This window comes from Syngnathoides biaculeatus, chromosome 21 (assembly GCF_019802595.1).
Source record: "Syngnathoides biaculeatus isolate LvHL_M chromosome 21, ASM1980259v1, whole genome shotgun sequence".
NCBI classification, from domain to species: domain Eukaryota; kingdom Metazoa; phylum Chordata; class Actinopteri; order Syngnathiformes; family Syngnathidae; genus Syngnathoides; species Syngnathoides biaculeatus.
This window is the reverse complement of record NC_084660.1, coordinates 4,588,219-4,613,519: the sequence shown is the minus strand read 5'-3', so window position 1 is coordinate 4,613,519 and position 25,301 is coordinate 4,588,219. Positions and strand designations below refer to the sequence as shown.

The 25,301-nt window shown below is 47.4% G+C and overlaps 2 protein-coding genes across 7 annotated transcripts in view; one reads left to right on the top strand and one right to left on the bottom strand.

Moving 5' to 3' along the window:
* The window catches only part of focad (focadhesin), a 369,017-nt gene that overhangs the window by 175,373 nt on the left and 168,343 nt on the right, over window positions 1-25,301 (bottom strand). The window lies entirely within an intron of this gene.
* The window catches only part of pcdh7b (protocadherin 7b), an 84,077-nt gene continuing 72,707 nt past the window's right edge, over window positions 13,932-25,301 (top strand). The window contains 2 exon segments of the mRNA XM_061808847.1: window positions 13,932-17,153; window positions 17,156-17,589. Of these exon segments, the coding sequence (XP_061664831.1) occupies window positions 14,522-17,153; window positions 17,156-17,589 (3,066 nt within the window). The 5' untranslated portion in view covers window positions 13,932-14,521.

Sequence of the window (25,301 nt, the reverse complement as noted above, 5' to 3'; positions counted from 1 at the left end):
TAACGCTCTCAACTCAAAGAGCACAAATATTGGAAAAGGACACTAAAGTACTGATTCAGTGAAGTATTTTTGTTACTTCCCGCCAATGACGGAGGATAGCGAGTGCGGGCACAGCTTGGCCGAAGGGTCCACGGCAAAGTTGGCGGCACCTGTCTTCCATTGACGGGGTGTCAAATGGGGGGCCTTTACTGTGCAGGATGTTATTGTCGAAGGGGTTTCAGCTACCCCGCACAGCCCTGGGAGGGTTTGCCTACATGCATGCCAGCCACTGCTCGCGCGGCAATGCTACAAGCTGCTGTTCACCACATCTAATGCCTTCAGGGTTGTATCAAATACTCGATGTATCTAACTTCCCACTGAACAACAGCTGTCATCGTAGGCGAACTGTGCTGTTTCGTTACATGGGAATAAGACCAAAAAAAACCCCAACTAATTAAACAGCGCTCCTTCCCTCAAAGAGCCTTTTGATCGTGTCCTTGCATGCAGGTTTTTCTTGGTGGGAAGAAGTATTTCAACTTTAAAAAAAAAAAAAAAAAATTATGATCAGGGGGAGAAGAAAAAAAAAAAAGTTAAGATAAAGAGAGGCGGCTCGCAGAGAAAGGCAGACTTGTCTCTGTTCCCTCAGGCCAGCGGCGTGGGCACAGACTATTTGACAAGGGGAAGGACGGCAAAGGATAGCAGAGACGTCAGAGGCCCTCGATGCCCGCAGGGGGGGTTCCGTTCAGATGAGTCATGGCCGGGACGGGGCCGCGTCACGTCGCCCTCGAAATGTTCATTTGCTTCGCTGTGTTGTCGCAATTGTGACTTTCTGGCGCCTCGACCCCTTTGGGAGAAGCGGAGAAAGTCAGATAAAAAAAAAAAAAAAAAGCGACAAAGTCGGATTTGACACAAACGCAAGCGTTTCAGGACATGAAGGACATGAACCCGGAGATCCCTGTGATGTTCTCGCACATTTCTTCAAATCCAAAACATCGCATCAAATTTGAATTTTAATGCAGTGAACCACAGCAAATGTATTCGTAGAGCGCATTTCGTACACAAGGTAACTCAATGCTTTTTATATGATTAAAAGCATTCAGATAAATAAAAGCTCAATTAAAACAGCTTTCGGTGCAAGAAGCATCACGGAAAAGCGGAAGCGGAGTTTCGGGTTTTCAACTACTAACGTAGGCAATTAGAAATATTTTGCATCAGACTTTGGTCCCTATCCCCCTTCAATGTTTGAATGAATACCAAGCAGACAATGTAATTGCCAGAGGGAAAATGGCCAGGAGGGTGTAGATTTTGTTTGAGCTGCAGTAGGCCAACCGAGGCACAGAATTAGCGGTTAATGGACAAAACATGCAAAAGGATCTGTTGGATCTTGTCTAGAACTTTGATTTGTCCCCCCCACCCTCCAACGTTCAACACAAAGCTGAGCCGTAACACTCGAATTCTTTCCACCGCGGCGGCGAAGAGCGGGGCCAGCATAAGCCTCGCCACGCGGCGCTGGGGAGGGATGGGAGTAAAGCCTCTGGGTTACACGCTGCACACAATGGCCCTATTTACCGAGGCACCTGAATCCAAGAGCTCGCCGTGCAAAACGGCGCCGTTTGGGCGTGGGAGGACTGTGTGGGATTTCAGACCAATCATACGGTATCCTTCATATCATACTGCTGGCAATAACAGTGCAGCAGGAAAAGTGGATGATAGCAATTCTGGGGACGAGGAAACCCCCCCCCCTCCCCCCCTGCACTTTTTGGATCAAATATTGTGGGGAAAAAAAACATCCCAGGTATGGGAAAAGCCGTGGCTGCATCACGTGGATATCAAGCAGGCGTACAAGGACACTATGAACATTCCAATTTTGCCTTGAGTGAGTCACCCTCTCACAACAAACGTTTTCATCCACGCCACTGCCACGCTCGTGAAAATTTCTCATACGTGCCACTGAAAACTGCTCGTACAAAAACTTGACGTACCCTCGCGAGGACGCTACTGTTCACAATGACGTGACACGCAACTACGTCGCATAAATCACACGCTGAAATCTTTTTCAAACATCTGAAATGCTCTCGCACATACAGGACAACTCTTTTTTTTTTTTTTTTTTTAATTTTTCAATGTATTTCATTTTAAAATGGACAACCGGAGACTCAGACACTTTCCTTGCAACAGGCAGATGTGGCGTAAACAGTCCGGCTCGTCCCCCACGCAGCAACGAACCGTTTTGGCCGTCACAAATCCCATTTGAATTCCTCAGCGAGTGGATTGAGTGGCCGCCTTCTCAAAAAGCAGCGGGGAGGCTTTGATAAGCGCCTCAAGAACAAAACCGAGCTCCAGTTTGCCTATAAGGTGACGTTTTCCGATCAAAGAGAAGGGCCGCAATCCATATTTATACACTAAATCCTGTGTACACTGACATAATGCCCCCTAAGCTGCCTAATTCCTTCCCGAGCCCTCCACGGTTGCGCCACTCTCGCACTTAATCAGTACGTCTCCACTGTCGCTTTATGTGTTGTTTTCCTTTCCTCCGCTTCGGCACCCTCTTTGCCTCACGCCGCTTTATTTTGATCCCCCCCCCATATCTTGGGCTCCCATCACAACAACAACATCATCCTGTACTATGTCCAAACAAGCATCCGCAAGCTGATGGTTGCTAGGATACCGCGCGGATATTGCAATTGGTTCTCATCGCGCTCGGGATTTGCGGTTTAATCCGGGCTATGTAATTGGCCTCTTGGAACTCCTTGTGACGAGGTTGCATTTTCTTCAAATGCGGTACCCCAAAAATGGTATGCGAAAAATAAGGTGCGCCCGACTGAGAAGAAAGTCAGTGGATTAAAAAAAAAAAAAAAAAAAAAAGAGGTGACTCGACACCTCGTTCTGCCACATTGATAATTTCTGTTGTAAGTATATTATGGACCGGCAATTATGAAGCCCCCGTTAATGTTGCATTAAACGATCCAGACACACTCACACTTACGGTGGCCTTGGAAAAAGAAAAACCCTACAAGCAGTTAAAAATTAAAACAGGCCCTAAAATGCAATTGCGGCTAATGTGCCAAAAGAGCTTCAGCATTCAGACTTGCGCTCAATTTACGATTCGCAAATTGCATTTTCTGCGCAACTACTCGCTACTAAGTTGCCTACGTGCGCGATCTGTTTGTGCTATTGGCATTACTGTATTTAATTTCGCTTTGGGAACGGAATCCCGATAAACTCCGACAAGGTTTGCTTTGCATTTCGAACAAAGTCGTCCTCGCGCCGTTTGCGTCGCCACTCCTGCATGCTAATGATGCACGCGCCAGGCCCGCAACCGGTTCGAGTCGACTCTCACGTGTGATTAATGCGTCCCGCGACGCCTTGATTAACAGATCCGAGCGAGCGCGCGACGACCGTGCCTAAATTGGAAGAAGCAAATTGCGTGTCGCCGACAGGAGCTTCCATTATCTGCCGACGAAAAAAAAAAAAAAAAAGCCAAATGGCTCGGCACGTGAGCGTCACGCGTGATCATTAAATCTTGATGGGCAGTTTGCGAGCACGCTTAACGACCTTAAGAGGGCCTGATAATTAATTTATCAAACATGTTCAACCTTTGACAACTGCAGAAAAGAAAAAAAAAAAAGCGTATGCTGCTTTCGCTTTGTGATTGGCTGGCGAACTCCAATATGTATGATCATATTGGAACACAGCGTGACGTGATTAACCCACCACCACCTATCTCAGCATTTTTTGACGAATCTGGCTTCGTGTTGTCGTTTTCTCCCGTGGGCCAGGGTTTTACACGGCCTGTCAATCTCCTGAGCGTCACACATTAAAAAGCATCGGCGGAGTGAGTGAGACGGCAAAAGTGATACCCCGGGGGAATAATTCCTTTGCCGGCCTGATCCCTCTGTTTGTCTCCCCGCCTCCTTCCTCCCCTCGGACTGACGGGCCAGTTTGGAGAGTCTTACGCCACATCTGCCGGATGGGTGGTCTGAGTCTGCCCCCCGCCCCCCAGCGTGCATCGCAGCAAGCGTGCAACTAACGAACAAAAGCAGTGGAACGTTCTTGAATTCCACGCCACCCGGTTTTCATCTGATGAGTTTTGCGCTCAGTGGGGGACACTGTTTACAGTCTTTCCACCCGGAACGAGGAGGAACTGCGATGGTACCCAAAAACTCACATCCCATGTGAGGGGGGAAAAGTGAAACTGTCTTAAAGATAAAAAAAAAAAAAAATCCTGATTCGGCAGTTCTCAAAACTTTGTAGGAAGATTCAATTCAAGTGTATCAAACTGGGCTGAAGTTCTAAAAGATGAAATGCCAATTTACGTGAAATACAACTGAACTGTATGTACGGCAGTGGATTAAGGAAAAGTAAGATACTGTCACATGACAAACATACAGTTTGAACATTTAATCCAGTGACTCGGTCGTGTACCACTGGACGGAGGCTGCATACCAGTACCAGACTGAGAATCACTAAGTCATCTTTTTCCATTGCCATTTAGGGGTGACTGTGATTTAAGCGGCGTTCTTAAAGAAATATAAGAGCGGGGTCCTCAAGTGAATAACCAAAAGCTTTCATCTGCCTTTGATAAAAGCTCTCCAAGTGAGTGAAAGCCTGAAATTGCTTTGGTTGGCACACAATGGTCGCCTTAACTGTAGGTATTAATCCCTGACCGGCAGGACCTAATTGGCTGACCGGTGAATAGGCCAATGGGTGACTGGCTTTTAGGCTGCAATGTCAGAAGGCCCGACAAGGCTTCCTTTCTCCTGCAAATGAGAAAAAGTTTCCCTGTTGATTGAAGCGCCGTATCGACTTCCAATCGCTTCAAGCAGATGTCCTTTTGTTCGGATGGCTTTTCGAAAAGTACCAGTGAAATTTTTCACTGAATACTTTTTGGATGAACCTTTCACTAGCGCTTTATTCCCCAACACACGCATTTTTCCCCACTTTATTTAAGCCACTCCCCAGTGTGACAAAACCAATAGGAAAAACAGTCAAGTGAGAACGCTTTGTTGGATCTTTTCCTGCAGGGGGCGGACGGGTAGTCTGGGGTGTATCCAATCGCCGACGCCAATGAAGTGAACTCGTCCCCAGCCAATAGAGGAGAAAGACTGGAATGGAGGAACACAATCTCATCCAGCCAAGTGTGCTAATCAAAACCTTGTGTGCCTGATCAATACTCGCGGACAACAGATTGCACTCCTGGGGGGAGAGTGGGCGGAGGTTAGAGGTGCGTACCGCCGGCCGTGGGGGTGGCAGACAGATAAGAGAGTCCGAGTGTGGTGGCCGGGGACCAGTAAAGTGATTTAAACGCAAGAGGGCTGAAGATCAAATGCTGGACAACTAGGCTGCGACTATTTGAGAACAGTTTTATTACCAAAGGCTTGTCAAGCTTTTTTTTTTTTTTTTTTTGCTCACATGACACCTGATTACTGTGTGCCTAATCTGTCTGAATTTTCATAATCTAATGAACGGATATCGCTCATTAAAGTATTCATGAGAAATGGCTTTCGGTAATGGATGATTTAACTTTAATCCTTTCGTCGCAGAATAAAGAGCCGTCCGGATATTTTAATCCCATCTGCCAAACGCGCGATTCTTATCCTCGAAAATCGCAGTGGGCAGTTTTGCCCCGACATCAACAGGCGCAGAGGATATTACGAGCCTCGCATGAAAATGATGATCTAATTCAATCTCGGATCAAATGTCCACCAATCGCGATCACGTTATTCTGTCCAAAACACTGACCCACATGTACCTACAGTATGTGGACAACTATGAAAAACATGGCTAATTATAACGGATGGACTGCATACTGTGGGAGGCATATGACTTGTCTACTGTGATGAAACTAACTTGTCTTTAAACACTGAAGCAGCTACTAACAGTATGAATCTTGTTAGTTTTACAATACACATTTTATGTAACTTTTCCAGAGAGGGCATAGACTTGGAAAAAAAAAAGAAAAAAAAAAACGTTTTTTTTTTTTTTTTTTTTTAACTTTCGTGACAAACTTGGGCTGAGGCGAATGCTGGTTTGAGGGTGTTATTCATTGAAAATCAATATTTTCCATTTCTGCGGCTACCGAATGAATTATTACCGAGATGAGCATTGTGAAGAGATTGAAAGCTTAGTCTGAGGCATCACTCATCTTTAGACTCTCACAAGGACATTGACTTCTCCCTCCCATGTTAACGTGGCAAACATACGCCTGGCGTTTCTTACTGCTGCCGGCGGTCACTTCTCACCTTCCTGTCCGAATATCCCGGTGTGCCGAGTTTCCAATAGCACTCGACTACATCATGAAAACTGACTTTTTAATTGGATCCAAATAGTTGGCCACCCACCGAGCATAAAATTAAGCAGAAAAGTCAACCTTTTGTTTGTTGACCGTTTCTGAAAGTTTGCGGGGCGGGTTTGGTTAAACGACCCGGTCTTGGCGCGGAAGGGTGAAAAGCAAATTCTCTGAAGGGTCTCGGGATGTCTTTGATCACAACACCAAGCTGGTTGTCGAAAAAGTCGGTCGTGTGGTCGGGAAAAAGTCCCATTACTGATACCAATACTGATTCGGCCCTCGCGCTCAGGAAAATGATCAAAACACAGTGCACTGAACCAGAGTGTGCTGTGATCCAGAAACCTTTAAGGTATTTAGGAATTAATTGAAATGGTGAAAAAAAAGAAAAAAAAGGAGAATGCTGTGGGTTTTTTTTTTCCCCCCCCACCCCAGACGACAGCAGCTTTGCAGTCAAGCGTACTACTCTGCACCGACCTCATCCAACGCAAAGATGATGAGCTCAGCAAATCAAAGCTAATTAAGCAGCTTCCCTTTTGCAATTCAAAAGAACAAATTAGGGAGGCGATTTGAAATGTCAAGATAAGCAATTATCAGACAAAAGTGGCCATTAGGTAGGACTCCCTCTGGCTACAGGTGATGAAGCCACCAGGAAGAATGGGAAAGGCACCGGCACAATGGGATTGAAGACGTTGTCATGGGAGGACTGTGATATTAACCTGAAATGCAAATGACCTTTGGGAGAACATTTCGCTCAATAGATCTTCCAAGTGCCCCTCTCAAGAAAAATGATCATTGGCCTCTTTGGCCACCATTATGCAGTTGTTGGGCCTTAAGACAACCTTTAAAAAATGGGTTTGACGGCGTTTTGACTTGTAAAATGGTTCAGGGGAACCTTGGGGGTTATATATACGCATATATATATATATATAGTTATATTGTATTCTCGTTGGACACCTAAAACACCTGCTCCATCACAACGATGTCAGAAAACTTTTTCTTCCTCCTTTCTGTGGGGGCCAGCATGTCACCAGGAAGTGTGAGCCGACTCTCACAGAAATGACGTCGTGATGCTTGGGCCAAGATCACATTGGTTGGGCTCAGTTCTGCCCAGACTAAACCCAACGTGAGCATTCCGATCGTTTGCTAGCCGCTGTTGTCTGAACCCTGGGGCGCACGCAAAGAAGGCACATCACAACCAAAATGGCTTCTGACCTGGAACATTATGAATATGTCAGGGCAATAATTTCAGCTATCACAACCAACTTATAAGATAAAGAGGAGGGGTCGCTGCCTCACGCTCTAGTCTGCAACAAATGCTATTATGGGAAATGGGATTCCAAAAACGAAGACCAGTTGATCATGATGTACTTTGCAATCAAGAAGAAAAGTGATTCTCCACTTTCCAAGAGACCTTTATTTTTGCACATTCACATAAAGCCAAATGATATCGTGCATTCCAAAAAAAAAAAAAAAAAAAAAAATCTACTAAGCAAGCTACTGATTGACTTTCCGAAATAGAAAAAGTACGATGATGTGAGCTTCCTGGAGAAAAGGCAAACTATTGACGTTGCACTTTCTAATAGAGTAGAAAATTGTGTTGCAATTTCCTAAAAAGAAAATATTGATTGTTCAGACGCAAGATCAAGGGGGAAGTGCCATGGATCTTCATTAAAGAATGAATTCCCGCGTGACTGGCAGGTAACTGTGAAGACAGAGAGCCCAAGAAAAGGTGGTGGGGGGGCAGAGGGCGTATTTGTCAAAGCAGCGTTCCGTGAGACGTCCGCTGCCCTTTTCGGCGCGTGAAGGATGGACGGTGAGAAACTGGCAGAGAACGAGAGGAGAAGGGTGAGAGAGGAAGAAACTTTCAGTCTGTACTTTCCACTCAACAGACATTTTGACAGGCCGGAGCCCACTCTGTGGCAGGGAGCGGGGCCATTTTGAAGTCTCCTACCGGCAGCTTGAGGGAAGCGGGGAGCCAGAATAGATATATCTCCGGGCTGCCTGACTGCTACACCCCCCCCCCCCCACCCCAACCCCACCCCAGCCATCTCCTACCAACACTTTTTTTCCCGTTTTTGACAGCCTGCTCGGAATAGCCAAGCAGGTGTCTTCTTTCTTTCTTTCTTTCTTTCTGCCGAAACAGTGGGACCAGCCACACAAACACTCCATAAACAGATAAACACGGCGGCGAGGAAGTCACAACCGACGCACGCACACTCCAGAGCGGAAGCGGCGCACAAAGTAACTTTGAATTGGAAATGCGCCACTTTACACGGACATCACGTCGCTCACGGTAAAAGAAGACGTCACAGAACGAGCGCTATTTTCACCGCAATGCATGGCAAAGACCCCTGGGGGCCTGGTCAGAATGGCGATCCAGCCGCGTTTGTCCCTCCGAAGATCTTCATAATGTGTCCACTGTTCTACTGGCTTTTCTTCTTGGGCCCGGACGGTGTGGAATTAGCAAGGCATTGTGCGGGGCTTCTCTTTTCTCCGTGCCAAGTGGCCGGCTCATCGAGGATCAATGGGTTGAGGGTGGGGGCGTGCGGTGTTGACACTGAAAATCATCACAATACGAGTGGCCTCTGAGCACGTTCGCCGTGTATCAATTCATTGAGAGGAGCCCCCGCGGGCTCGGTCCCATTGAAAGGGAGCCTCTGAATGGCTTCTTTGAGTTGTCCCCTTTTGATGTTGGAAGAGCTTTTGAAAGGCCAGGGTGCCCCTCGTGTCACTGGCGCGAATAAAATGGGACGGGTGGGGACGACGAAAGCTGACAGTGTGTACGCCCCTTGTCCTGATGGCGGAGTTACGACCGAGCTGCTTGTTAGAATTTCAAAGCTATCCACTGCTTAAGACATTACGAGATAAAAAATACTGAACACGAACACTGATGAGGTTTAGGATGCTTTGTCATTGGGTTGTTCCTCTCAAAAACGCTTTTTGACTGATATCTTGGGTACGGTGGAGTCCAGTAATTCGCCTATGGGGTACGTGAAGAGATTGTATCTGAAGGATCAGATATGACGCGATTTCTTAAGCCACTCCTTCAGTGCTCTCACACTATGTTTTGGAATACACTTTGTGCATTACGACTGGTCTGACAGAATCTTACAGTGAAGTATCAGGGAAACAAAAACTACAAAACATCCTTTTAATCATGAATGCCTCGAAATAAAAAAAAAAAAAAGGCGCATTGATAACAGTGAACTCTTCCAACCTTAGCTGTTCCGGTCCAGAGTTCAAATGTCAGGTTTTGTGTTACTCGCGAGAACAAACTGACGTGACAAAGTAACGGTCAATACATCTGCTAGAATAAACAAAAACGTTTTGTAACGAAATAGCTATCGATCTTGATTCGAACATTTTGACGGCACTCTGTTCCAACGTCTCCTCAATGTGGTAAAGTCGCCCTGTTCCCCTTGTCGTCCACATAAATCAACCGACAACCTGAGAAAGGAATCCGTTTCTCCACCCGGAGTTGCAAAACCAGCACAAAATTTAGTCTGATCAGTGTCCAGAAATACGTCAACCGAAACACTGTGACAAAAAAAAAAATTGCTGTTGAAGACGTCCAACCTGATCCGAATTGATGAAAAATTCCCCTGAAAGCATCACGCTCTATTCAAATCTTTTTTATGACACTGGTGTGAAATCACTAACATATCGCCGCTTTCGCTTCCGAGTGGGACTTTTCACACGCTTGTCGCCAGGGACACCTCAGAGATCCAGAGCACATCCGAGACGCGGTGATTATGGATCGCCAGGCGCTACAATGTCATCACGAAGAACAAACGCTGCCGACGCATTTATCACGCTCCATTTTGGACTATGCTCTCTGGAACGCTATCATGTCAGAGCCAAAAAATAAGCAAAGCGACAGTCAATTTTGTTGGCTGGGTTGGATTTGCATTAGCGACCAGCGTAAGCTTCTGATAAGCGGCGCACGCGGTAAACACGCTGCTACTTGTGATGAGCGAGAAATCATTGAAAACATTAAGTAAGATATGGCAAAAACCATGATCCGAGAACACATGCAATACTGTTCTTGATTGCTTGGCGAAGTTGTTGATGCACTAGATGTTTTTTTTTTTTCCTTTTTCCAACTACCTTTCTCCATGCAACACTGAAAGATCCTGAACCATTTCTCTGGCTGGTTGTCACCCTGCCTCCCCCTCCAAACAGCTCCTGCCTGGTCAAGAAGGAGACGGGGCAGAGCCATCCAAAGAATCAAAACCGCAAAAAAAAAAAAAAAAAAAAATCGCCGGGGGGAGTTGGAGTGGAAGCAGCTCGCGCTCAACGCCGCTTCTCTGGGGCTGTTGAGTCACACCGTGTTGTGACGATTCCTCACAAAAGCAGGAGATGCCGTGACACATTACCTCCCGGGCAGCGCAACAAAGACTCGCCTAAGCGTAGCCTGGCCGGCTGCCCGTCTATCCCGCGATGCCGTCGGGCAACTTTTTACACTTTGTGGACGGGCAGTTTACGCGTCTCCCGTGGCTTTTTTGAGCTCCGTGCGGGGAGGGTGACTAACATCCGCGCGATGCGCTCCGAATGGGAAACACATACAGAGAAGTCCGTTGGCAGGAACCGTTGTAACAGCATGAACTTTTGCACATTTTGAGGTCATCTTCCATTAGCTACCATGCATACAATACAACTGAAATTAATGACCGGTTGAACATATTTATGTATTGGGAGGGGGAGGGGGGGGGGGAGTAGTCATCATCAACTCGGTCAAACGGCACTTGGTCCTGCGAATGGGACCAAAAGTCCGGTAAGTCCGGTAATTCCTCCCGTGGGATATAATGGCGCCGAGTGAAGCTCAGGGGACCAACCCCCCCCCAAAAAAAAAAAAAAAAAAAAAAACGAAAAACAAAACGGACAGCTAAGGAAAAAATTGTCATGAGGGTTTACCCTTTAAAAGGTACCGCTTTTTTTTTTTTTTTTTTTATCTACAGGAAAAAAAAAATGTAACTAGGTATTTGAATCATGAGTGGACTAATGGGATCACCGTTCGGAATGGTAAAGATTTCAAACTCAAGGCCATGAAAAAGATTCCACTCCACATCTTTTATTTTCTTGTGCTCGAGCAATAATGAATGCCATTATTGGTATTTTGATGGCAAAATAAATCATGCAGCTCAAACTATTGAATTTCACAACCTTCATTTCCTAAAAAGAAGAAACTGGCGAAGTCAAGAAAAAGAACGTTGCAATGGCAAATTATTGATATGCATTCATTATTGATATTGATTTGCATTCATAAAAAGAAGACATGACTGAGATTGAACTTCCAAAAAGATAAGGCACTATTGTTGAGTCTCATAATAGTCTTAAAATGTACTTTCCAAGCTTTGAAAAATGATACTTCAATAATAATTCTTGTTTTCTTAGCCGGTTACATTCTACTTGGAAAATGCAAATAAGTCATTAAAAAAAATGGTTTTATTATTATTTTTGGAAAGACTTTCAGTCATCGGATGGAGAATGACTCATCTTGCTTTAGGGACAGCAGCGGCGAGACGTTTGCTAGTCCGAACACGGATTCCTTCCCCAGTCATCCACCAGAGGGGAACGCTAATAATGACTTTCCACAGCGATCGGACTTGATTGCGGCGGTCCAGGTTGTGTAAACAGTCTCGAAATCGGCCTACGCGCTCGCTATCTGCTTATTCAAAGGCCATGGGGACGCTGCGGTTGTTTTCTTGCTTGATCCAGCCACTGGTTATTGTATTGCTTGGCAAGAATGTCTAGAAGGCAACATGACTGGAATCTTTTTCTTTTTTTTGTCTTTTTTTTTTGGGGGGGGGGGGGGAGGATTGATTAGACCAATTGATTTCCTGCAGGATTCGACTGGCGGCGCGGCGACGTTTCATTTATTTAATTTTTTTTGACGGCAGACTACCGCTCGTAAATCATCCTGGATGTTACCGAACCAAACGCGATCGCATTGATCGTTGCCCAATGCTCGGTGGACGCTTCATGAGGTACACCTGCATCGTCGAAAAAGGAAAGCCCGCGAGTCTGCCTTTGCAAAGATGCAGTTTCCGAATCAAAAGGGTAAGCAGAGCTGCGTTAAGTTCGGTTGGCTGATGAAGTGCTGCTCCCATGAGGGGAAAATACAACCCATTGTGTCTTTGTGGAGACTCACTTGTGTTCTCCGTCCCTGTAAAATCCTGATCATTTGTTGACAAATGTGTGGCGCAAACATGTTACCGAGACGCCTCGAAATGGTTCAAATCAGGTGTGGCAAAAGTACTCACATAGTACTTGGTAGTACAGGTTGCTTGCAAAAGCCCTGAAACACTAGAACTCAAACGCTTCAAAAAACTGTCAAGGAAAAAGAACTCTGCACAGAAAATTGTTTTCCATTCCCATGGTCTAATTTGATCATTTATGCTAAGGCAAATAAAAAAAATTAGCGCCTGCATAAAAGTGCTTAACAATAAAAAGACGGCACCATAAATGTGAGCTGCACAATTTACGTCACCCTTCAAACTACGTGCCTACAAGTGCATAACTGATGCAAACTACTCAAACCCGTCATATCATAATGGTACTGACATGCGACAGTGCCGACACCGTATTAAGCGTTTTAATCAATGACGCCTTCATAAATGAGTGATTGAATAGAATTTGGGGGTACTAGAGATGTGTTCATGTCGAACATTTGCTATTTGCTAATGGATTGATATGATTGGAAAGGACTGCCGGGATCATTTTCTTCAGGAAAAAAAATACTTGTTTGTGATATACGACACGTTAAGACTCAATAGGTCCGATAAGTCAATTTTTTTTTTTTTTTTTTTTTTTTACCTCTGTCATCCTTTAAGCGCACCATGATTTTAATTTTGGATCTATTCATGGAACTGGCACAAAGTGACAACGTAAATAGTACCCCGAAACGACAACGGAGTCAGGCAGATGCAGATATTGGAAATGTAAAAATAACAACCCTCTGCCTCAGACTCTTGAAAATGCCGTTCTTCCTTCGAGCACCCCCCCCCCCCGTGTCCATCTGGAATCCGACAATAGAGGGCGCTAGTAAGCAAGGAACAAGCACTGCTGGAATCCAAACAATGCCTTTTCTCTACACCTCCCTGTCCTCTCCCTCCTTCCCCATCAGTCTCATGCACAACGTGAAATCCAACTCACTTGAAGTCGGTACAGTGGCGCCTTACGCGCCGCCGCATGCAATCGCGACGGCGTTCCTTTTGTGTGGCGAGAACAGAGTCTGACGCGCCGCATGCAGCCTGTCACCGTCATAACGAATGACTCCCCCCCCCCCCCCGCACCATCCCAAAAAACAAACATTTAAATATACTGTATATCACTTTCCGGTCTGACAGCAACCCCCGCTCACAAGCCAAGCCACTATACGGGTTAGGAACTGGAGAGGTGTGAGAGAGAAAGACCATGAAAGAGAGAGAGAGAGAGCGAGAGAGAGAGAGCAAGAGAGAAAGAGAGAGAGCGAGAGAAAGAGAGAGAGTGAAATATCATTTGCGCCTCCCTCCCCGGCTGCTGCAGAAAGAGGCTGCAGACGCACTTCTGCAGCCGAGTGGACAGGTTGCCGCATCCACTAAGGAATCCAATCACCTCCCCCCCCCCCTCCAACCCCCCCAAAAAAAGAAAAATCACAACGGATGTACTACTTTTTTTTTTTTTTTGCTGCATTTCCCACCAATCTCGCCGATTTGTGCGTCTGTGCGCGCGAGTGTGTGGAGCCTCGCTGCGCCGCGCCGGGGACGACAACTAAGTGACTTGCAGGATGAGAGCAGCCTGAGCAAGGCGGTTCGATCCCCAACCCCCCACCTCCCGCTCACTTTTCCCCGACTCGCGTGGACATATCGCAGCGCAGAGGAATACTGCGCACACGGAGAAAAAAAAAAAAAAGAGAGGAGCCATCCCGCGCAGAAAAATGTGAGTAACAACGCGAACTGCTTGCACTTACTGCTGCCCCGACCGGCGCCAATTACGCACGTGAATATTCAGTGGAGCGCCGATCATTTCCCCCCCCCCTTAGTGTCTTTTTTTTGTGTGTGTTTGTTATTAATACCAGTGAGGCGTCATTTAATTTCACAAAGGAGGAGAGAGGGGAAACTTGATACCTTCCACTGCAGCAGGAGTGATGTAGAAGTGTCACACAGAAAAGCAGCGTTTTATTCCAACATCCTGACGAGCAACTGCTTTTTTTTTTTTTTTTTTTTTTTTTTTTGGAGGGGGTCATTTCGGTTGGACACTGACAAGAGAGCAATGAGGACTACTGGCGCAGTGGACTCTTTATACTACTGCATGCTCATCCTGCAGTTTGTGCATCAGCCCGCCGCCAAGAAGGTGCTCCGGTACCGCCTGGCCGAGGAGGGACCGCCAGACGTGCGGGTGGGCAATGTGGCCGCCGACCTGGGCATCGCCACGGGCTCCAGCGAGGTGACATTCACGCTCGAGTCCGGCTCCGATTTTTTCAAAATCGACAATATCACGGGCGAGCTCACCACCAACGAGAGACGCATCGACCGTGAGAAATTACAACAGTGCCAAATGATATTCGACGAGAACGAGTGCTTCATTGATTTCGAGGTGTCAGTCATTGGACCGGCCCAGAGCTGGGTTGACCTCTTTGAGGGAAAGGTCATCATATTAGATATTAACGATAACACTCCTTCCTTCCCATCACCTGTGCTGACACTGTCCGTGGAGGAAAACAGACCGATCGGAACCCTTTATCTGCTGCCCACGGCCACAGACAGAGATTTTGGCAGGAACGGGATCGAGAGGTACGAGCTCATTCAGGACAGCGTGGAGAACTCCAGGCGCTCCTCGGGAGACTCGTACTCGGGGAAGAGAAGATTTGACGACGGGGCGAGCAGAAGCAGCGTTTTCGAGCTGCAAGTCGCCGACACCACTGACGGCGAGAAGCAGCCCCAGCTCATCATTAAAGGGGTACTCGATAGGGAGCAGAGAGACTCCTACGAGCTCACGCTCCGCGTGAGGGACGGCGGCAATCCTCCCCGTTCCTCCCAGGCCATCCTCAGGGTCATGATCACCGACGTGAATGACAACAGCCCTCGTTTTGAGAAGAGCGTGTATGAGGCCGACCTGCAGGAGAACAGCTCCCCTGGGGCCCCCATACTGCAGCTCAAAGCGGCAGACGCAGACGTGGGGGTGAACGGTCAAATCGAGTACGTGTTCGGGGCAGCCACAGAGTCCGTGCGGCGGCTGCTGAGGTTGGACGAGAGCACGGGGTGGCTAAGTGTGCTGCACCGCATCGACCGCGAAGAAGTGAGCCAGCTGAGGTTTACGGTGATGGCCCGTGATCGAGGCCAGCCCCCCAAAATGGACAAGGCCACCGTGGTCTTGAACATCAAGGATGAGAACGACAACGTCCCTGCCATAGAAATACGAAAGATTGGACGTATTTTCCTCAAGGACGGCGTCGCCAACGTGGCCGAGGACGTCGTGGTCGACACGCCCATTGCCCTCGTGCAGGTGTCAGATCGCGACCAGGGCGAGAACGGCATCGTGACCTGCACGGTGGTCGGTGACGTGCCCTTCCAACTCAAACCGGCCAGCGAGATGGAGGGTGAGCAGAACAAAAAGAAATACTTCCTCCATACGTCGGCACCACTGGACTACGAGGCCGTGCAGGAATACAACGTCGTCATAGTGGCGGTGGACTCCGGAAGCCCCAGCCTGGCAAGCAATAACTCTCTCATTGTCAAAGTGGGCGACACCAATGACAACGCTCCCGTCTTCAACCTGAACGTCGTGGAGGTGTCATTCCCGGAGAACAACGCTCCAGGCGAGAGGGTGACAACGGTGGCCGCCAATGACGCGGATAGCGGGAAGAACGCGGAAATCATCTATTCCCTCGACTCGTCAGTAAATGGAATCTTCTCAGTTGACGCGGACAGCGGCGACATCCGTGTGAACACCATCCTGGACCGAGAGCAAACTGAGCGCTATGAATTTAAAGTGATCGGGAAAGATAAGGGCATAAACACCTTACAGGGCTCTGCAACGGTAGTTGTCCTTGTGGCAGACAAAAATGACAACGAGCCAAAGTTCATGCAAGACGTGTTTACCTTTTATGTCAAAGAGAACCTTGAGCCAAACAGCCCCGTTGGCATGGTCACAGTCATCGATGCAGACAAAGGTCAAAATGCAGAAATGAGTCTTTTTATTGAGGAGGAGGAAGAAATATTTTCAATTGAGAATGATACCGGGACCATTTTCTCCACCCTGTCCTTCGACCGTGAGCAGAAAACCACGTACACGTTCCGCGTGAAAGCCATGGACAGGGGCGAACCGCCCCGGTCGGCCACTGCCACGGTCTCGTTGTTTGTCATGGATGACAACGACAACGCACCGACCGTCACGTTCCCTATAAACAACTCCTACACCCTCCTTCCACCTTCCAGCAACATCAGAACCGTAGTGAGAACGGTCATTGCCACGGACACCGACACAGGCATCAACGCAGACCTCAGCTACAGCATTGTCAGCGGGAATCCCTTCAGGCTGTTTGAGATCGACGGCGCTACCGGGGTGATTTCACTGGTTGGAAAACTGGAGCAGAAGCACTATGGACTGCACCGGCTTGTGGTCCAGGTGAACGATAGCGGGCAGCCGTCCCAGAGCACCACTACGCTCGTCCACGTCTATGTTAACGAGACTCTTTCCAATTCCACTGTTGTGGAGGCACAGGTGGCAAAGAGCCTGAGCACGTCTCTCAATACTAACATCGCCGGTGACCCGAATTATGACCTGAGCAAACAACGTCTGAGCATAGTCATTGGTGTTGTTTCGGGAATCATGACAGTCATCCTCATCATCCTGGTGGTCGTCATGGCCCGCTACTGCCGCCCAAAGAATAAAAATGGCTACGAGGCGGCAAGAAGGACCACGAAGACTTCTTCACGCCGCAGCAACACGACAAGTCTAAGAAGCCCAAAAAAGACAAGCGCAAGCAGAAATCCAAGCAGCCACTCTACAGCAGTATCGTGACGGTGGAGGCCTCCAAGCCGAACGGTCAGCGCTACGATGGAGTCAACGAGAAGCTGTCAGACAGCCCCGGAATGGGCCGCTACCGTTCCGTCAACGGCGGTCCCGGCAGTCCCGATCTGGCCCGACACTACAAGTCCAGCTCACCGCTCCCCACGGTCCAGCTTCACCCGCAGTCGCCCACGGCCGGCAAAAAGCACCAGGCGGTTCAGGACCTGCCCCCGGCCAATACGTTCGTTGGCACCGGAGATAACATTTCACTGGGATCGGACCACTGCTCCGATTACAGCAGTCAGACCATCAACAAGTACAACAAACAGGTAAGAAGAGGCTTCACCGTGTTCTTTTTCGTTTTCCTCTTAAAAGTATTCTGGTTCCTTCTCAGTGTTTTGTCTGGCGTAATGCGTTCTGACAGGGCTAGTCTCAGTAGTCATGTTTGCCTTTATGGTGCTAATGTGTGTCAAGTTAGCAGTATTGATCTGTTTTGGTTTGGAGTGCCATTCACATGCAATATTGAAAAGGGACCGTAATGGTTTCGATTAGCTCATCGGGTAGTGCGACCACTCAGGCCAAGGCCAAACCCCCCCCCCCCCAGTCGCTGCTAATGTGTCTGGAGGTTTGCAGACAGCTCACATAAGGGTTTGGTTTGTGGCTAATTTAGCTCTTCGAGGCGCGTTTGGTCTGCTCTCCGCCTCTGACAAGGCAGCCTTTTCATCTGGTAGAAGAGAGGAGGCAAGGTAGATTAAGAGTTCGCATCGCAAACGTGTCTCTTTCCCATCAAGTAAGAGGCAACATCTTGTCACGGGCTCAGGTTCACGCTCCAGTCAGTGTTTCGATTGGCGGAGATCCGATTTGGACGTATTCTTTTTCCATCACCTTCCATGTTGCGTCCTTACTTTATCTCTTCCACCAACCACTTTTCCAATTTTTTTTTTTTTTTTTTTTGGACTCTTCCTCCAGCAAGCCTCAGCCACCTTCTATGTTTGCTCCCTCAAAAGAGAAGAAAACCCTTTGGCCCAGCATGAAGACATGAGGGTAACATGGAGGCGGGGGGTGGGGGACAAAAAAAAAAAGGTCATTTATTGAGGTGCTTTGTCGGGGTGATTTTACACACCCACAGACACGCACACACTGTATATACATGCAGGCACAGACACACAAACCAGATCTCAAACCTCCCCTCCCCAACAAACACAGCTTCTAAAACGGTCTATTTGCCCAGCTACACCCCAGAGGTTGTGGACCGCTGTTGCTTTTGGATGTCTCCTGCATAATTAAAAGAGCCACAGTATCCTCCGCATTGTATCGTGTGTCACCGTGCTGCACTTATATAATTATTTCCCGCCGCGTGTTCAGCTGCGCTCGCCGCTTTTGTTGCGACACCGGGCCTGATCGCCACTGGCTGTCTTATTGTTATTATCATTCGCAAAAGTCTTTTCCGGTTATCTCGCCGATGGCATTTGACGGGATCTTTTTTTTCCCAGATGCTACGTCATCGCTATTTGGAGTATTGCCATCTACCGGGTACAGGTACATGTCACATTTGAAAAGCCTTTGAGACGCCCTCCGTGGGAAGAGATAGAGACAGGCAGAAGAAAGGCGGCCCTGTTGGTGCCGAAAAAGGCCCCCACTGTTCCGACAAGAGCCCTCGGGGAGGGGGCGGGGGGATAACTGACCATCCACTGTAACCTCACGGTATCCATTTGCCTTTTTCTGTCCCCTCGTTTTCCTGGTCTTACGATATATGCAGAGGAGACCTGCCAAGTAGGTTTAATCGGCATTTCTATTTTAGCAGAAAAAAGAAAAAAAAAAAAAAAAAAAAATCAACTGATGGGGACATTTCCCGAAAGTCCAGTTGATAAAATAGCCCCACACAGTCTTCACACATACCTGCCTCCTCATCTTCGTCTGCCAGACACTTACCTTTATTACTCTCGGCCCTGGTTTCCATTCTGTGGTGAGGATTAAAATCACTTAGCCATCAAATTTGCAAAGGTCATCTGCTTTTTTTTTTTTTTTTTTTTTTTTTCTTTACCATTATCATTATCATCTTTATCATTCTATCACTTTTAATGTACGGTGATCCTTAGCGGTTTTCAGTCTCTGCTCTGAGAGACAAGTCACCTGAGGGCAAGCAAGCCAGGCTGCGGTCTGCACGCCGATCCCTGAATTTCTCTCCGCCGAGGCAGTCAGTCACTCGTCAAGTCAAATAAACTTAATAAACAAGAGGTCCCACAGGAGCTCTCCGGTTTCACCCCCACCTGCGTTGAGGTCATCTCGGCGAGGCCCGTCATTGCCCCGGCAACCATTTGTGCTCCATTGGGAGCTGGAAAACGCGTATGCCACCGACGACAAAAAAAAAAAAAAAAAAATTGGAGACAAGTTTTTCGACATGCCCATTATCGGCATCCCTGGTGGTGCAGCGTACCGCCAGGTGAGGCTAAATTGATAAAACTGCGTGTGGATCTATTAAAGACAAATTCAATCAATGCTTTCTCAGCCTTTTGTTTATGCACTGACGGGGAAACGGAAGCAGCATCAGGCGAGTGGAGCTCGTGAAATTGCGGCGCAAAGCCATTTGACAATTTCGTTTGGCGATTTGATTGGATTGGCTGTAAGGGAATTACTAAACCAGGAGGTGAGACTCGCCTAATAAATTAGCAGAAATGTTAAGTGGCTTAAAGGGAGCGACACCTGTGGCATAATGGGGCATTTTCTTGGGTGATGAAAAACAAAGCTTTGTCTTTCCTTTCAGCCTTCCACACTCTGCCCGTGATAAATATGCCAGTGAGCTCGAGATCCCTCTCGGAGCAAAAAAAAAAAAAAAAAAATAAATAAATCAATCAAAAAAACAAAAACACTCGTGATTGAAGGAGCCACTCCGGCTCTCGACATCTGTCACGATAAGAAAGATGCCGAGAGAAGCCCGACGAGGGGAGAGGCTGGAAACGGAGAACGATTTTGGAGCCCCGCACCAACCTTGATTGCCTGGCACGCCGCTGATTGCGAGTGTCAGCATCGAGGATGCCACCTCTCCGCCGCCACTTCTTTCAATTTGCCGTCATCAAAACGCGGAATTTGATTTCACGCAGCAGATTCATATCCGCCTTTGCCGCTTTCAGTTTTTTTGCGGGGCGCCATATTGCAATGCTTGTTTATCGGTGGAGATTGTTAGCGGCCGTTTGTACAGCAAATTGACTTTTACAAGGCTCCCAGGGTCTATGATGTGCGATGCTAGCACGGTTGTTTCCTCGCACTGTCGTCCCGTATCGACTCCAAGAGTTCAGGCCGGCTGGATGGGAACATCACTTAAGCTGCGGCGCAGTCAGACACAGGGGAATAGTTGCCTGTCGACCCGCCGCACTGCAACACACATCAGACGTGAGGCTTGTTTGTGTGAATCATGGGCACGGCGGACATGTTGTGTTTTGCTGCGATGCTGTACCTCATCAAAATTGCAAAAAATGTCTGGCAGAGTCAGGCTTTATTGTAGTGCGGCTAGTTTGTTGTTTTGCGCTAAACGGCCCCGGGCAGTCTGCTGTCTCAACTCAAACGGGTTGGGTCTCGGTGGTTTTTGTTGGATTCTGTTTACCGCGGGGGGGGGGGGGGGCGAGTAAGTCACATATGTGCAAGTCATCATTGCGTGTCAAGTCTTAACCTTCAAGTCCCGAGCTACTGTGGCAATTATCGAATTCAGTCCAATAATAACTACATTTCAAGTCATTACTCGGGACGAGCGCAAATCATACAATATTGCTAAGTCAAGACACACAACAGATACATAAAGTCAGCACAGCCCTGGTCAAATGTCGGGCTTATGCGACGTAAAAAAAAATGAGATCCAGATATAAGTGTTGGAATACAACCTCCAGGCTTCCGCTTGGAAGCACAGAGAAAAGCCTCTGAACATCTGAAGTTAACTTGGGGTTAATCAGAAGCAGAACCAACATGTTAGTTGACTGACCAGTTCTCGAGGCTAAACTGTGGAGTTAATGTATAGTCACAGATTAAGTCATTAAGGTTTTGCTTCTGTAGTTCTATCAAAAACATAATCTTTGAATGGACATTGATTGAAAGCGGAGCCAGCCTAGTTGCGTTGCCCAACTCAACCTCCGCAAAACGTGAAAATAAAAGCGGTGAAAGCTGGACACGCTGATCCATAATTTAGCCTAAGTGCCAGCCTTTACTCTGGCAGCCAACTGTCGAGCCTGTCAGCGCAAAGTGGACTTGTTTATGAAGAGGAGTGGACAGGTGAAGATGATGTTCTTATTCACTCTGCCAAGGGTTATAAAGAGATCTTGGCCCAATTTTTGGAGAGAGATGAGACCAAAGATTTGATGATGCGTCAACCCACTCGTACTACTTCATTGGCAGATCTTAGTGTTTCTCCAAAAGCTTAGCTTTTGGGCTGCAGGAACAAATTCAACGTACGTCAAGGTACCGCTGTATGTTGAGGAAAGTGACTTTGAACAGGAGAAAACGGTAGTATTGAAAAAACGATAAATAAAAAAAACAACAAACAAACTCCAACCCTCACCCAGGGTTGAAGTTCACGCTGATTTTATTATGGCTGTGAGAACACCTGTTCCTGCGCAACACCCCCAAGGCCCCCCTCCCGCCTTCTGACACCAAGCTTCCGCGTTTGTAATGCAACAGAGCTGAAATATTAACAAGTATGGAAATCTACAGATTTTTATGGGACACATTAAAGTCTGTCTGTGGATAAATAATGTATTTGAAAGCCTTACATTTCTTGCGCAGCCTTTCATTAACAGTCTGCAGGCAGACACATATATATATATATATATATATATGTAAGCCTAGCAGCAGTCAAATGGATATGACGAGAGGAACGCGTCACTGCTTGTAATAGCATCCCTTTTGGTTGTTTGACCCCCCCCGATGAGATTATGTCCGTATGAAACGGGAGGCGCAGTGTTTGGCGGCCATCCGTCAAAGCCTGTCGGGGTACCGTTGCAGAAAAACCAGTACCCGTGCGCTCGGTGGGTGCGCGCTGCACAGTATTCGGAGTGTATCCTGCGAGGGAGCGCCGCTGCACGCACTCTCCATCATCCTGCACACCAGGCAGCGACATGCCCGAGAGGGTTTCAATATCCTGCATGAATATAAGCGTGTGTGTGTGTGTGTGTGAGAGAGAGCTATTTAAACAAGAAACACCGTTTGTCATATTTGAATGTGTGTCCGGTCATTGCGAATACGCTGCAGGCATGCGCATTGGCAAGAGGCATGACCAATAACTCACCTACGAGGAGAGGCAAGTTTTGGGGGGCGGCTAAAAAGAACCGTGTCGTTAATATGACTGCAGCGCTGAGAGAGAGGAGTCTTCGCCAGAGTGCTATATTTCTCTGTGTTTGTCTTCTTCTGCTCCCAGGTGGCCATGGTACGCACAACAGAAGGAGTTGCACAATATACAATGAAGGAAATGTGACCAAAACCTGACATATTTCTTTTGGTTTGATTTAGTTATGTCATGGTATGTAGTTAGAAGTGTGACTTTCATAGAGTGCTACTTTTCTCAAGAAACATGACATTTCCATTCTTTTCAATTGGGACCAATGACGTGACTTTAAAAACTATGTTGTAGCAGAAGCACAAAACTTAAGACTCGTTTGTGACCAGAACCGAGATGCAGACTTTTTTTTTTTTTGACGGATGAGACACTTGCAGTGGAAATCCTGCCTTAAAGTACTAAAGAGGAGAAATAGCTGTCGGAAGACTGTAAGGTCAGACCGATACGCTATTCTCTGTTGGAAAGTGCACCGCAAAACTGAAATTCTCTAATTCTGCTTCTTGTCAGACAAATGGATTGAAGAACTGTAGACATTTAATTTAGCTCCGGGCGATGGATTTGCTGCATCTTGCCCACTAGTTTGGGGATTTAGCTTCGATATCGCCTTTTACTCTTTGCGCCACCTCAAGAGAGGGAGTTCTCTTTGCTCGCTCTCTCCCCAGCAACAAAGTCCTTAGCAACAAGCAGTAAATCAACCTGGCCACCGGGGTAGAGCACGACAGCCATTTTGGATTGAAAATGAGTGGGTAAACCTTGGCACTGGAATAAAACCACTTTGCTCTGTTTGCTGTAATCGTGAAGGGAGAGAAAGGACAATCGTTGGTGGGCAGGCGGCCGGCTGCAATCAAGACTCAAATACTGGTCTTTGACAAGCCTCATTTAGCTGCAGTCGGTCCTGTGCGTCGCTTTGGAACTCGATAGTCTGGACCGAGTGCTGGGAACTGCCTTGGGGGAGGTACGGGTCTGCTTGTGGAAATCAAGACCGTTGTTACATTTGTTGACGAGGGGCAAGGAAATGTCGTGAACTGGGGTGCTCGAATAAGAACAACAAAGCGAGCTTCTCAAGCGCGCTTTCCTTTCAGTTCAGTGATTCTCGAGCTTTTTACAACACGTACCAGAGACCAATGCTAGAATATATTGCTTAAAAAGTAATTTTCACGTGACTATAAGCCACTGTTACATCATGCAGAGTTCAAACAGCAAGCGTTTGTTTAAATACAAGACATGTGACTTTTTTTTTTGTTGTTGTTGTTGTCATTTCAAAATTATTCTGTGCATCGACTCGTCGTACGAGAGCGGCTCAGGCTACTGGAGACAAATTCCTCGCGTGCTTTTGACATATAAGGCAAACTAAGATGATTTTGAGCCGAGAAGTGAATAACGCAAGTTTAGCGGGTCTGCTTTGAGGCAGCTTGACAAGCAGCTAAGCGCCCGGACGGGTGACATTTAAATGTGTGTCGTGGGAGCTCCCCAGCTGGACGTTTGCCGTTTAGCTGCCATCGTTATTCAGCGGCCGCTACAGCAAATGTTTGAGTAGCGCCGATTACTTTGCCCCTGCGAAGCCAATTGGGGGTGATTGTTTGATGTCAGTGCAAATGTGCTCAGCGCGCAAAAACCTCGCCGCCTCCCTCCGCTTCTTTTTTTGCTTTGGTTTTTTTTTTTGTTTTGAATTTATGTCGGGGCGTGTGCACAGACTCTTTAGAATTTCTTTGTCTAAGCTTTTCTTTAGCCAGGCAAGCCTCCTCTCGACGAGAATCGCGTACATGACGACAGTCAAAGACCTTGTAATTTATATTTAAAACCTTAGCATTATTTGTGCCACCGTGGTTTTGTTTGAACGAGCTGGGGGATTCTGGCAAGGGGCCTCGGTTGCCTTTTAAAAGCGTATGCCTGTGTTTGCCCAGCAATCACTGGTGGGCAATCCATTGTTACTATGGCAATATAACCCCCCCCCCCAGCCCCACCCACCGTTAACTTCTCCCATGGCAGTATGCCTGGATTTTGGTGGGCTTGGAGGGGGGATGAAGCAATTTCACAGCTCTCCAATCAATGCAGAAAGCCTCACTCAGAGACAGCACCCCCCTCCAAAATGTCAACACACTCTAACAAGTTGGCCTTCGGTTGGATCAGGCACAAGAACGCCATGTTCCACTAAAATCTTGTGATAAAGTCACCTGGGGAAGCAGAGAACATTTCAAACGCAAAGGCCCCTGAACACTGAATTGGCAGCGGTTGCTTCGCCACAACGCGCTCATCTCGCCGCTGTGTCAAAGCCCCGTTGGGAGCCATAATTCACTGGCCTCCCCTCTTTTGGAGTTATGGCTGCCCCGGATCAAATTAAATAATGAGCTAACATCAGCGTCGACATAACGCTTCAACTCTCTACCACGAGGCCATGGAATCCAGTCGAGCTCAGTGGCCAATGCCTTTCAGGGTTAATTTCTGCAGATTAGAATTTTGTCACGACAGATCGAGGCAGCTTGTTACCTGCACCAACGAGCTCATGTTTTCATTTGGGCCTCTTGGAGTCTGTTTTTATTGTAATTATTCTTCCATGTGGCTTCAAACAGCCATAAAAACTCACCAGCGTGAGTATTGTAGTGAAATTGTACCTCAGTGCTACACATACACATAATTCAGTAGACAAGTCAAGCGTAAAGGGATTCAAGAAAAGGTCTCAAGGGACCCGAGCTGGAACCTGAAGAGGAAGGCCAAATTGCA